Source organism: Panulirus ornatus, chromosome 41 (genome assembly GCF_036320965.1).
Source record: "Panulirus ornatus isolate Po-2019 chromosome 41, ASM3632096v1, whole genome shotgun sequence".
NCBI lineage: Eukaryota > Metazoa > Arthropoda > Malacostraca > Decapoda > Palinuridae > Panulirus > Panulirus ornatus.
The window spans coordinates 10,327,707-10,340,211 of record NC_092264.1 but is presented as its reverse complement, the minus strand read 5'-3'; the positions used below and the strand labels follow the sequence as shown (position 1 = coordinate 10,340,211).

The following is a 12,505-nucleotide window of genomic DNA, read 5'->3' as shown; positions in this document are numbered from 1 at the left end:
CTCTCCATGTGCCCAAACCACTTCAAAACACCCTCTTCTGCTCTCTCAACCACTCTCTTTTTATTTCCACACATCTCTCTTACCCTTACGTTACTCACTCGATCAAACCACCTCACACCACACATTGTCCTCAAACATCTCATTTCCAGCACATCCATCCTCCTGCGCACAGCTCTATCCATAGCCCACACCTCGCAACCATACAACATTGTTGGAACCACTATTCCTTCAAACATACCCATTTTTGCTTTCCGAGATAATGTTCTCGACTTCCACACATTCTTCAAGGCCCCCAGGATTTTCGCCCCCTCCCCCACCCTATGATCCACTTCCGCTTCCATGGTTCCATCCGCTGCCAGATCCACTCCCAGATATCTAAAACACTTCACTTCCTCCAGTTTTTCTCCATTCCAACTCACCTCCCAATTGACTTGACCCTCAACCCTACTGTACCTAATAACCTTGCTCTTATTTACATTTACTCTTAACTTTCTTCTTCCACACACTTTTCCAAACTCAGTCACCAGCTTCTGCAGTTTCTCACATGAATCAGCCACCAGCACTGTATCATCAGCGAACAACAACTGACTCACTTCCCAAGCTCTCTCATCCCCAACAGACTTCATACTTGCCCCTCTTTCCAAAACTCTTGCATTTACCTCCCTAACAACCCCATCGATAAACAAATTAAACAACCATGGAGACATCACACACCCCTGCCGCAAACCTACATTCACTGAGAACCAATCACTTTCCTCTCTTCCTACACGTACACATGCCTTACATCCTCGATAAAAACTTTTCACTGCTTCTAACAACTTTCCTCCCACACCATATATTCTTAATACTTTCCACAGAGCATCTCTATCAACTCTATCATATGCCTTCTCCAGATCCATAAATGCTACATACAAATCCATTTGCTTTTCTAAGTATTTCTCACATACATTCTTCAAAGCAAACACCTGATCCACACATCCTCTACCACTTCTGAAACCACACTGCTCTTCCCCAATCTGATGCTCTGTACATGCCTTCACCCTCTCAATCAATACCCTCCCATATAATTTACCAGGAATACTCAACAAACTTATACCTCTGTAATTTGAGCACTCACTCTTATCCCCTTTGCCTTTGTACAATGGCACTATGCACGCATTCCGCCAATCCTCAGGCACCTCACCATGAGTCATACATACATTAAATAACCTTACCAACCAGTGAACAATACAGTCACCCCCTTTTTTAATAAATTCCACTGCAATACCATCCAAACCTGCTGCCTTGCCGGCTTTCATCTTCCGCAAAGCTTTCACTACCTCTTCTCTGTTTACCAAATCATTTTCCCTAACCCTCTCACTTTGCACACCACCTCGACCAAAACACCCTATATCTGCCACTCTATCATCAAACACATTCAACAAACCTTCAAAATACTCACTCCATCTCCTTCTCACATCACCACTACTTGTTATCACCTCCCCATTTGCGCCCTTCACTGAAGTTCCCATTTGCTCCCTTGTCTTACGCACTTTATTTACCTCCTTCCAGAACATCTTTTTATTCTCCCTAAAATTTAATGATACTCTCTCACCCCAACTCTCATTTGCCCTTTTTTTCACCTCTTGCACCTTTGATGTACATGCTGTTATTGGGAACTTAACCTTTACTTAAAGTTGAGGAGCCTCTGTTTAGCTAATGTTGACCTTTTGGGTTGTCAACCTGAATTGAAGAATAGTAATGAAACAAGAATACGTAAAAAATTCATAGATTATACCTTGGACAAAGGCTATGAGTTCATAAGAGTACAAACTTTTAATTTTAACTTTTAGACCACCATATACAACTTTGCCCCACATAGTCACCTTGGAAACATGAGAATTTTTTCATACTTGATTATCTTCTCCCTCGTTAGCGAGGTAGTGTCAGCAACAGATGAAGAAAGGCCAGATCCACTCGCATCCATTCTTTGATTGTTATTTGTAATGTAACAAAACCACAGCACCCTATCTACAACTAGACCCCACAGAACTTTCCTTGGTTTACCCCGGCCGCTTCATATGCCCTGGTTCAGTCCAGTGACTGCACATCGACCCCTGTATGCCACATAATTCCAATTCACCCTATCCTGTGCATGCCTTTCACCCTCCTGCATGTTCAGGCCTCAGTTGCTCAAAATCTTTTTCACTCCATCCTTCCATCTCGAATTTGGTGTCCCTGTTCCCTTTGTTCCCTCCAATTCTGACACATATATCCTCTTTGTCATCCTTTCCTCTCTCATTCACTCCATATACCTAAACCATTTCAGCACACCCTCTTCTGCTTTCTTAACCACAATCTTATTATCACACATTTCTCTTACGCTTTCATTACTTACTGAATCAAACTACCTCACACCACATATTGTCCTCATACATTTCATTTGCAAGACATCTGCCCTCCTGCACACAGCCTTATCTATAGTCAGTGCCTTACTTCCATACACTATTGTTGGGACTAATAATCTTTCTTCAAATATACCCATATTTGGATAATATTCTTTTTCAATTATCCCCATGGATATGCAAAAGATTTTAGAGCTTTATAATGAGATCAGGGAAGAAAGGGAATGAGTGCGAAGATTGGAGTAAAAATGAGTAGGATAGGTGTCAGGTAGGAAAGATATTAAGATTACCCAAGTAGTATAACTTTATTGAGACAGAAATTTAGATCAGTAATCTTGATCAAGAGATTTTTAGATGGTTTCTGGTGTGACTTTGGCACTCGAGTCAGGGTGGTAGTACTGCCCTGGCGAGTTGTTCTCCAAACACACTACCTAATGTGTTGCTCCTAAAATAAATGGAGTGCTGTGTAAGCACATGATTTATTTCTCCTTTGAAGTCAGCTCAGGATTTTAAGGGTGTTAGAAAATAGCCAAGGAAAAATGGCTTTTGATTCATAATTGTAAATGAATGCATTATTGTTGTGTCTGGAATATTAGAATGCTAAAACAGAATTAGGAAATGTTGCAGAATGTAGACATACAGACATTTAGACATTAATCAAAATGAATAGAAGAATACACAGTGTATCAATTTTTTTTTTAAAGAGGGTAAAATTTCTGGTGCATTGAAGAAAATGAAGAAAATTAAGTGTGAGCTTGCACAATGTGTGTATGGAACAACTAAAAAGCTAGTCTGCTCTGAAAGGTAGATATGGATTCTTTAAGCGAAGGATATACTGTAGATGATGAATTAAGAAGCTTTGAGATAAAGTATGCCAGGATGATGTTCTATGGTTGTTAAGAAATATCGAAAGGTTTTAGATAATTTGTTATAAATGAAGTTTGAGAGTAGAGATTAAAGAAATTAAATGAAATTGTGAATTAAAAGTCTATATTGTACAGTGCATGATGGTATGGAAAATGACAGAATTTTCTGTAACACCATTGTTTAGAAAAGATATTTCCTTGACCTCCAGCTATGAAGAACAAGGCAACATGATTTAGTGTTGATAGTTTGATACTTATATTTTCAGATGAGATAGTAATGGATGCAAAATTAGATGGTGAAGCATTTGAAGTTTTTGACTCTCTTAATGTTATCTGCAAGCTGAGTTGTCAGCATGGTGCTGGACTGGTCATCAGGTTTCGGAGGGTTCGCATTGTATCTACCCCCATCTACTGTGTTGTTCCTGTGATTAAACTTCTTGCTGGTAATGTAAGCAGCATGGCTATACTTTTATAAAGACTTTTGTGAAAATTGAAAAGTATATTTTTATACTATTTATTTACTTGAAATTCTTATCATTGTCATGTGAGGCATTAAACCAGTCAGACATATTCTTGCTTGTGTATAAGACATTTAGTATGCTAAGGAAACAGTTCAGCACAGTGTAAGCAGCTAGTTTAAATTCTGAGCAACCTTTAACTTGATGGCCATAACCTTATGGCATGGTTGTCATACAGTGCTTTAGTGTGGCATTAAACTCATGCTTTCTTTCTAGATAGAATATTCTGTAGATACTTTCACATCACTTCAGCTTATTGTATGCACCTATCTATATCTCTAATGCCATTCCCTATGGGAACCCCCATCATTGGGGGTGGTCATAACAAAGGAGTCTCCACTTGTCCGTCCTGACACGCCTCCCTCATAAACATGGTTCCATGCATTCCTCCACCATTTTTCTTATTCTAGTACTCTTCCACTCTCTTTTTCCATGTCATAGGTGTTCTTCCCCTTACACAAACCCTTTTAATCATACTGTCATACAATCTCTTCATAAACCCCCCTCATCATGTATTCTTTCCATATGCCCAAACCACCTCAGAGTATTACATTTCACCCACTCCACTACTCTTAATTCATATCTTTTGCATTCCTTTGCCATACTAAATCTCTCATACTCCCCATCTTTTCATTCTTCATTCCATATAGTCATATTACCTGCTCCTGTCAAATAGCTTATTTCCACAGTCTGGATTCTTGACCCCTGTGACTTATTCCATGTCCATGTTTTGGTTGCTTAGGTGAGGGTCAGGAGGACTTTGCTGTCCCTTAATTTTTTCTTCACTTCTGTACTTACACATCTACTCTTCATTACTTTATTAAGAGACCTAATTTCTCTTTTACCCTGTTTCCTGCAAACACTTCTCTGAGATTACTTATTTGCTAAGTTCAAATTATTTCACTTAGGTATACAATCAGCATTTATAATAGATTATTCCTCTCATCTGACACTATAAAAGAATGTCATTCCTTATAAGTTTCTTGCTTCATTTTTATTTATAGCCTTTGGTTGCTCTTATTTATAACCTTTGGTTGCTCTATCTTTATAACTTACAAAGAGCTGTTCATTATCAGTAATGGGCAAATTTATGGTCCTTGATATCTCCCTGCAACTTTACTATCTTATTTCAGTTACTATCTTAATTCTTTGTCCTTCTTTAGGTGCAGTGACCTCAACTGAGAAGCATATTCTAATTTAGGTCCAGTATGCATTCTTGGTCTGTGTGTAGTGCTTGTGTGCAGAATGTGATGCCAGGTGAGATTGTGTGATGGAGGTGTTGCATTGGAATTTTCTTTAGATGATTGCATAGGCTGAGAATATTGAGAGGATGCAGATGGTTTATTAGTAGTTCACCATGGGGATCATAAGTGAGTGTTTGACCAAGAGGAATGGTGGGGATTGAAATCTCCAGAGATAGGTATTAAATATGCTGGTGAGGTTTTGCAGTTGGGAAGTGTATCGGGGGAGAATGTGGAGGGGGACATATGTAGGTGCTGATTATATTGTAGTTAGTTCTGGTTATTTTCAATTTTATGGGGTGTATTTCTGTAGTGTTAGCACTGTCTGTGAGCTGTTTTGTAGTGTCATTGGTGTTGGAGAAAGGTATGGTTTGGTGGATGAAATTTATAAGTTCTCCTTCTCCTTGTCCATGTTTTCTGTTATTTCTTACAGTTTTATAGTTGCAGAAAGGTGGGAGGGTGGATCTGGGTATGACTGGTTTCTTGGATGAGGGCTTTGTGGATGTTTTCTGAGTTGGTTGAGTTTTTCTATGTTCATGTTTAATGCTGTTGGTGTTTAGTAGCAAAATGCTTAGTTTATCGCTTGGGCTGTGTGGAGTAGAATGTTTTTTCTGTGAAGAGTGAAAGTGTGCATTCTTTGATGATGGTTTTTGTTGTTTTTGGTGAAAGTAAAGTTTTTTGATGGATTTTTGAAATTGCTTTTTGTGTGGTTGATGCATTTCCAAAGTTTTGAGTTGTCTGTAATGGATGGCAATGATGTGCATTGGAGGTGACACCAGTGAGTGCATTTGGAGCATGATGGATTAATACTTTTTGGTGATAGGTACTAGGCACTTACTGGTGGTCCAGTATCAAGGTTAATGTCTCTGACTTGCAAAGGAGGGAGATGATGATCAGGCCAACATCTCCCAGTAGTGAAAAAATGTGTGTGAATGTGTAAGAGAGATGGGCCTGACCCATGTCCAGCATGGTGGTCAGGGACAGCTCATGTATATATTTATGAATACAAATTTCTTACAGGAAGTGAATAGGCACAAAAAAAGAAGACAGAATAAAGAAGAAGGAATATTGATCTTATACTAAGCCAGCTGATAGCAGCAGCCAGCACGCATGTGTATAGCAATGGGATCTCAAGAAATGTGAGGGTTTTGGCTTTGAATGGTCAAAGGGTGGGTGCCATTTGCCAAGATGTGGTCACCAAGTGGTTGTAAGAGTAGAACATGTAGTTGAGCAAAAGCCAAAGTGATTTGATTCAGCCAAGAAGAATGGTGAACTAAGGCTCACAGCCAGTTTGATAGGGTCAGGAAGCAATCCTGACCTGATATCCAGAGGAATATCTGATGGCTTGCATGACACCGCATAGAGAGAAATATAGAGTAAAAGTGGCTTGAGACAGTTAGGAAAATAAAGTGGACCAGGAAGTCAGGAATTAGAAATATGTTTGGATGAAATCCCTGTTTAGATGGTGTGGCCACATAGAAATTATAGGCATGTGAATGGCTTGAAGATATCCATCATAGTATGGTATTTCAGGTATTGATGCCATAGGGGTAAATGTATATCATGTTTATTTGAAAAACTGTTGTGTAAGGAAATATGAATGATCCAGCTTAGTGTACCCAGTGAATACTTCTAATATGCCTTAGTTCATAAGATAGACTTTGTTTACTCAGATGGATTGCGAACAGTTATGTATGAATAGGATATGAGAAATGAAAACAAGAAGCATGATATGAAAGATGAATAGATGCTATGAGAGATTTTCAGGCATTTGATTATTATTGTTGTATTCACAGGGAACAGAGTGCTTGGAGTTGGAGATGTGTGGCCTAGATGATGAAGCAGTGATGTCTGTCTTGCATACGTCAAAGTCACTGTGTAATCTAAGTTTGGCATACAACTCACATATCAGGTCTCTTGAGTTTCTAGCAAAGCTGCCTCACCTTTGTCAACTAGATCTTTCTGGAATAAACCTAAGAGGTTGGTAAAAATCTTATCTCTTTGAACAACATTGTGACTGAATTTGAATCTTTGTGCTGCGGAATGATATATTTGCTGCCACATCCGTGGATTCTCAGGTACTGAAAGTACTCCTCCTCCTTCAGCCTCTCCCCATTCAGGCTTACCCTCATACCATCATGTCTCATCTTCCTGCTGTGCCTCACTGACTTACTTCTGTTAACAGTTACTTTGAACTTTCTCCTTTCCAGAATTTGTTACCAACTTTTGGAGTTCCTGTCTGGAGTCTACCAACAGAGCCAAATCATCTGCAAAAAGCAATTAATTCACCCCCAACTCCCAGCATACCATAGACCTGCTCCTTGCTTAAAAACTGTTATAATTATCTCTGTCACTACCATATCTCTAAATTGATTGAAAGAACCACAGTGACAACACACATCCTTAACACAAATCCATCTTCCCAAGAACCACTCACCCTCCTCCATTCCTATTCATACACGAGCCTTACTCACTGGTTAAAAACTTCTTACTGCCTTTAAGAACTTTACATTTACTGAATGAATTCATGGCAATTTCCACAAAGCCTTTAAGTTCAGCCAATTGCACTGTGTAACACAATTTTTGTTCCTGGTTAGTAAGTTTTCTTTCCAAATTGCTTATTTGTAAAAAGTATAGAAAAAGGCTTCAAAGTTTGCTTTTGTGATCAAGACAGTGATATTTTGAAATTTACCTATTTCATGTGTAGTGGGGTGGTGATTGGAATGGATGAAGGTAAAAAGTATGAATATGTACATGTGTATATATATTTTATTTTTTTTTTATTTTGCTTTGTCGCTGTCTCCCGCGTCTGCGAGGTAGCGCAAGGAAACAGACAAAAGAAATGGCCCAACCCACCCCCATACACAACGTATATACATACACGTCCACACACGCAAATATACATACCTATACATCTCAATGTACACTTATTAATACACACACAGACACATACATATATATACCCATGCACACAATTCACACTGTCTGCCTTTATTCATTCCCATCGCCACCTCGCCACACATGGAATACCATCCCCCTCCCCCCTCATGTGTGCGAGGTAGCACTAGGAAAAGACAACAAAGGCCCCATTCCTTCACGCTCAGTCTCTAGCTGTCATGTAATAATGCCTGAAATCACAGCTCCCTTTCCACATCCAGGCCCCACACAACTTTCCATGGTTTACCCTAGATGCTTCACATGCCCTGATTCAATCCACTGACAGCACGTCAACCCCGGTATACCACGTCGATCCAATTTACTCTATTCCTTGCCCTCCTTTCACCCTCCTGCATGTTCAGGCCCCGATCACACAAAATCTTTTTCACTCCATCTTTCCACCTCCAATTTGGTCTCCCACTTCTCCTCGTTCCCTCCACCTCCGACACATATATCCTCTTGGTCAATCTTTCCTCACTCATTCTCTCCATGTGCCCAAACCATTTCAAAACACCCTCTTCTGCTCTCTCAACCACGCTCTTTTTATTTCCACACATATCTCTTACCCCTACATTACTTACTCGATCAAACCACCTCACACCACACATTGTCCTCAAACATCTCATTTCCAGCACATCCACCCTCCTGCGCACAACTCTATCCATAGCCCACGCCTCGCAACTATACAACATTGTTGGAACCACTATTCCTTCAGACATACCCATTGTTGCTTTCCGAGATAATGTTCTCGACTTCCACACATTCTTCAAGGCTCCCAGGATTTTCGCCCCCTCCCCCACCCTATGATTCACTTCTGCTTCCATGGTGAGTGCTCAAATTACAGAGGTATAAGTTTGTTGAGTATTTCTGGTAAATTATATGGGAGGGTATTGATTGAGAGGGTGAAGGCATGTACAGAGCATCAGATTGGGGAAGAGCAGTGTGGTTTCAGAAATGGTAGAGGATGTGTGGATCAGGTGTTTGCTTTGAAGAATGTATGTGAGAAATACTTAGAAAAGCAAATGGATTTGTATGTAGCATTTATGGATCTGGAGAAGGCATATGATAGAGTTGATAGAGATGCTCTGTGGAAGGTATTAAGAATATGTGGTGTGGGAGGCAAGTTGTTAGAAGCAGTGAAAAGTTTTTATCGAGGATGTAAGGCATGTGTACGTGTAGGAAGAGAGGAAAGTGATTGGTTCTCAGTGAATGTAGGTTTGCAGCAGGGGTGTGTGATGTCTCCATGGTTGTTTGATTTGTTTATGGATGGGGTTGTTAGGGAGGTGAATGCAAGAGTTTTGGAAAGAGGGGCAAGTATGAAGTCTGTTGTGGATGAGGGAGCTTGGGAAGTGAGTCAGTTGTTGTTCGCTGATGATACAGCGCTGGTGGCTGATTCATGTGAAAAACTGCAGAAGCTGGTGACTGAGTTTGGTAAAGTGTGTGAAAGGAGAAAGTTAAGAGTAAATGTGAATAAGAGCAAGGTTATTAGGTACAGTAGGGTTGAGGGTCAAGTCAATTGGGAGGTAAGTTTGAATGGAGAAAAACTGGAGGAAGTAAAGTGTTTTAGATATCTGGGAGTGGATCTGGCAGCGAATGGAACCATGGAAGCGGAAGTGGATCATAGGGTGGGGGAGGGGGCGAAAATCCTGGGAGCCTTGAAGAATGTGTGGAAGTCAAGAACATTGTCTCGGAAAGCAAAAATGGGTATGTATGAAGGAAAAGTGGTTCCAACAATGTTGTATGGTTGCGAGGCGTGGGCTATGGATAGAGTTGTGCGCAGGAGGGTGGATGTGCTGGAAATGAGATGTTTGAGGACAATGTGTGGTGTGAGGTGGTTTGATCGAGTAAGTAACGTAAGGGTAAGAGAGATGTGTGGAAATAAAAAGAGCGTGGTTGAGAGAGCAGAAGAGGGTGTTTTGAAATGGTTTGGGCACATGGAGAGAATGAGTGAGGAAAGATTGACCAAGAGGATATATGTGTCGGAGGTGGAGGGAACGAGGAGAAGAGGGAGACCAAATTGGAGGTGGAAAGATGGAGTGAAAAAGATTTTGTGTGATCGGGGCCTGAACATGCAGGAGGGTGAAAGGAGGGCAAGGAATAGAGTGAATTGGAGCGATGTGGTATACCGGGGTTGACGTGCTGTCAGTGGATTAAATCAAGACATGTGAAGCGTCTGGGGTAAACCATGGAAAGCTGTGTAGGTATGTATATTTGCGTGTGTGGACGTATGTATATACATGTGTATGGGGGGGGTTGGGCCATTTCTTTCGTCTGTTTCCTTGCGCTACCTCGCAAACGCGGGAGACAGCGACAAAGTATAAAAAAAAAAAAAAAAAAATATCTGGGAGTGGATCTGGCAGCGGATGGAACCATGGAAGCGGAAGTGGATCATAGGGTGGGGGAGGGGGCGAAAATTCTGGGAGCCTTGAAGAATGTGTGGAAGTCGAGAACATTATCTCGGAAAGCAAAAATGGGTATGTTTGAAGGAATAGTGGTTCCAACAATGTTGTATGGTTGCGAGGCGTGGGCTATGGATAGAGTTGTGCGCAGGAGGATAGATGTGCTGGAAATGAGATGTTTGAGGACAATGTGTGGTGTGAGGTGGTTTGATCGAGTAAGTAACGTAAGGGTAAGAGAGATGTGTGGAAATAAAAAGAGCGTGGTTGAGAGAGCAGAAGAGGGTGTTTTGAAATGGTTCAGGCACATGGAGAGAATGAGTGAGGAAAGATTGACCAAGAGAATATATGTGTCGGAGGTGAAGGGAACGAGGAGAAGAGGGAGACCAAATTGGAGGTGGAAAGATGGAGTGAAAAAGATTTTGTGTGATCGGGGCCTGAACATGCAGGAGGGTGAAAGGAGGGCAAGGAATAGAGTGAATTGGAGCGATGTGGTATACCGGGGTTGACCTGCTGTCAGTGGATTGAATCAAGGCATGTGAAGCGTCTGGGGTAAACCATGGAAAGCTGTGTAGGTATGTGTATTTGCGTGTGTGGACGTATGTATGTACATGTGTATGGGGGTGGGTTGGGCCATTTCTTTCGTCTGTTTCCTTGCGCTACCTCGCAAACGCGGGAGACCGGCAAAAAAAAAAAAAAAAAAAAAAAAAATATATATATATATATATATATATATATATATATATATATATATATATATATATATATATATATATACACATACATATACATGCGCGTATGGGTTTTTATGTATATACATGTGTATGTGGGTGGGTTGGACCATTCCTCATCTGTTTCCTTGTGCTACTTCACTGACGCAGGAGACAGCAATTAAGTATAATAAAAAAATTATAATGATAATAATGATGATAATAATAATAATAATAATAATAATAATAATAATAATAATAATAATAATAATAATAATAATGATAACCTATTCCCAATTGGACAACAGGCAAATTTGCACGTTTTTATTTATGTAAAGTCAGAAAAACAACAACACATGAATCAAAGTAAACTTGTATTTATGCTAATGTTAAACAAAAGTGATCAGAAATGATTTAGGAGTGAGTAATTTTTCAAGATTAACGATTGTACTATAAATCACTTTCACAAATCAGACCCCAAATATAATCTCCCATCATGTTCTTGCTATATGTTCCTTGGTAGTGGCTTTCAGAGTCCAGTATATCCTGTTGGAAGTGCTCATCTCGCTCCTCTGAATACACTCCTGTGTTCCTTGAATTTATCAAGATGAGCTTCAAGGATATGGCCTTTGAGGGACATCCTGCAGTTCATTTTGCTGTTGTTCTTCACCATAGTCTCAACCAGCTCTTCATAGTTTTCAGCCTTGTGATTGCCCAGGAAGCCTCATACAACTGCAACAAAGCTGTACTAAGCTGCTTTCTCCTTCCTAGTGAGCTTCTTGGGGAATTCCTTGCACTCCAGGATCTTCTTTATCTGTAGTCCGACAAAGACACCAGCTTTGACCTTTGCTTCAGACAGCTTAGGGAAGAAATCTTGAAGGTACTTGAAGGCTGCAGACTCCTTATGTAGAGCTGTGACAAATTGTTTCATAAGGCCTGATTTTATGTGCAGTGGTGGTATCAACACCTTCCAGGGTTCCACCTGTGGCTCCTACTTGGCGTTCATCCTCACAGAGAATTCGGTCTACTGTGGCCAGTCCTGCCTTTAGTAGTGCACCACAGTGGCCCTGCTGTCCCAAGGTCAAAGATAGTAGGGATACTTGGTAAAACTTCCTTGGAAACCCATCAGGAATGTCACCATTTTAAAGTCTGATATCCTCCCAGCTGTACTCATCATACTTCAAGGTGTCTAGCAAGGTCTTGACATTGTTGTATTCTTCTTTGAGGTGCACCGAGTGAGCCAGGGGAAGAGATGGGTACTTGTTCCCATTATGGAGCAGCACAGCTTTGAAACACCTGGATGAGCTGCCAATAAAGAGGCACCACTCGTTCAGGTTACAGGCAATTCCGATTGCTTTGTGGCATATGCAGAACCCATCTTGATGGGTGAAGAAGGTGAAAAAAGCTAGGTGATGTTCCCTGTCATCTGTGATTTGCACACTTTCATCAAACA

General features: G+C 40.6%; 1 protein-coding gene across 2 annotated transcripts in view; it reads left to right on the top strand.

Annotated features, from left to right (window-relative positions):
- Window positions 1–3,127: 3,127 nt before the first annotated feature.
- LOC139761669 (uncharacterized) overlaps window positions 3,128–12,505 on the top strand; it is a 74,270-nt gene continuing 64,892 nt past the window's right edge. Inside the window, exons 1-2 of one of the 2 annotated variants that reach the window (XM_071685993.1) lie at window positions 3,140–3,698; window positions 6,806–6,989. In XM_071685993.1, coding sequence (XP_071542094.1) covers window positions 3,528–3,698; window positions 6,806–6,989 — 355 coding nt within the window. In that variant the 5' untranslated portion in view covers window positions 3,140–3,527. Of the gene's footprint in view, window positions 3,699–6,805; window positions 6,990–12,505 lie in introns of both variants that reach the window. The other variant, XM_071685994.1, reaches the window with a different exon arrangement.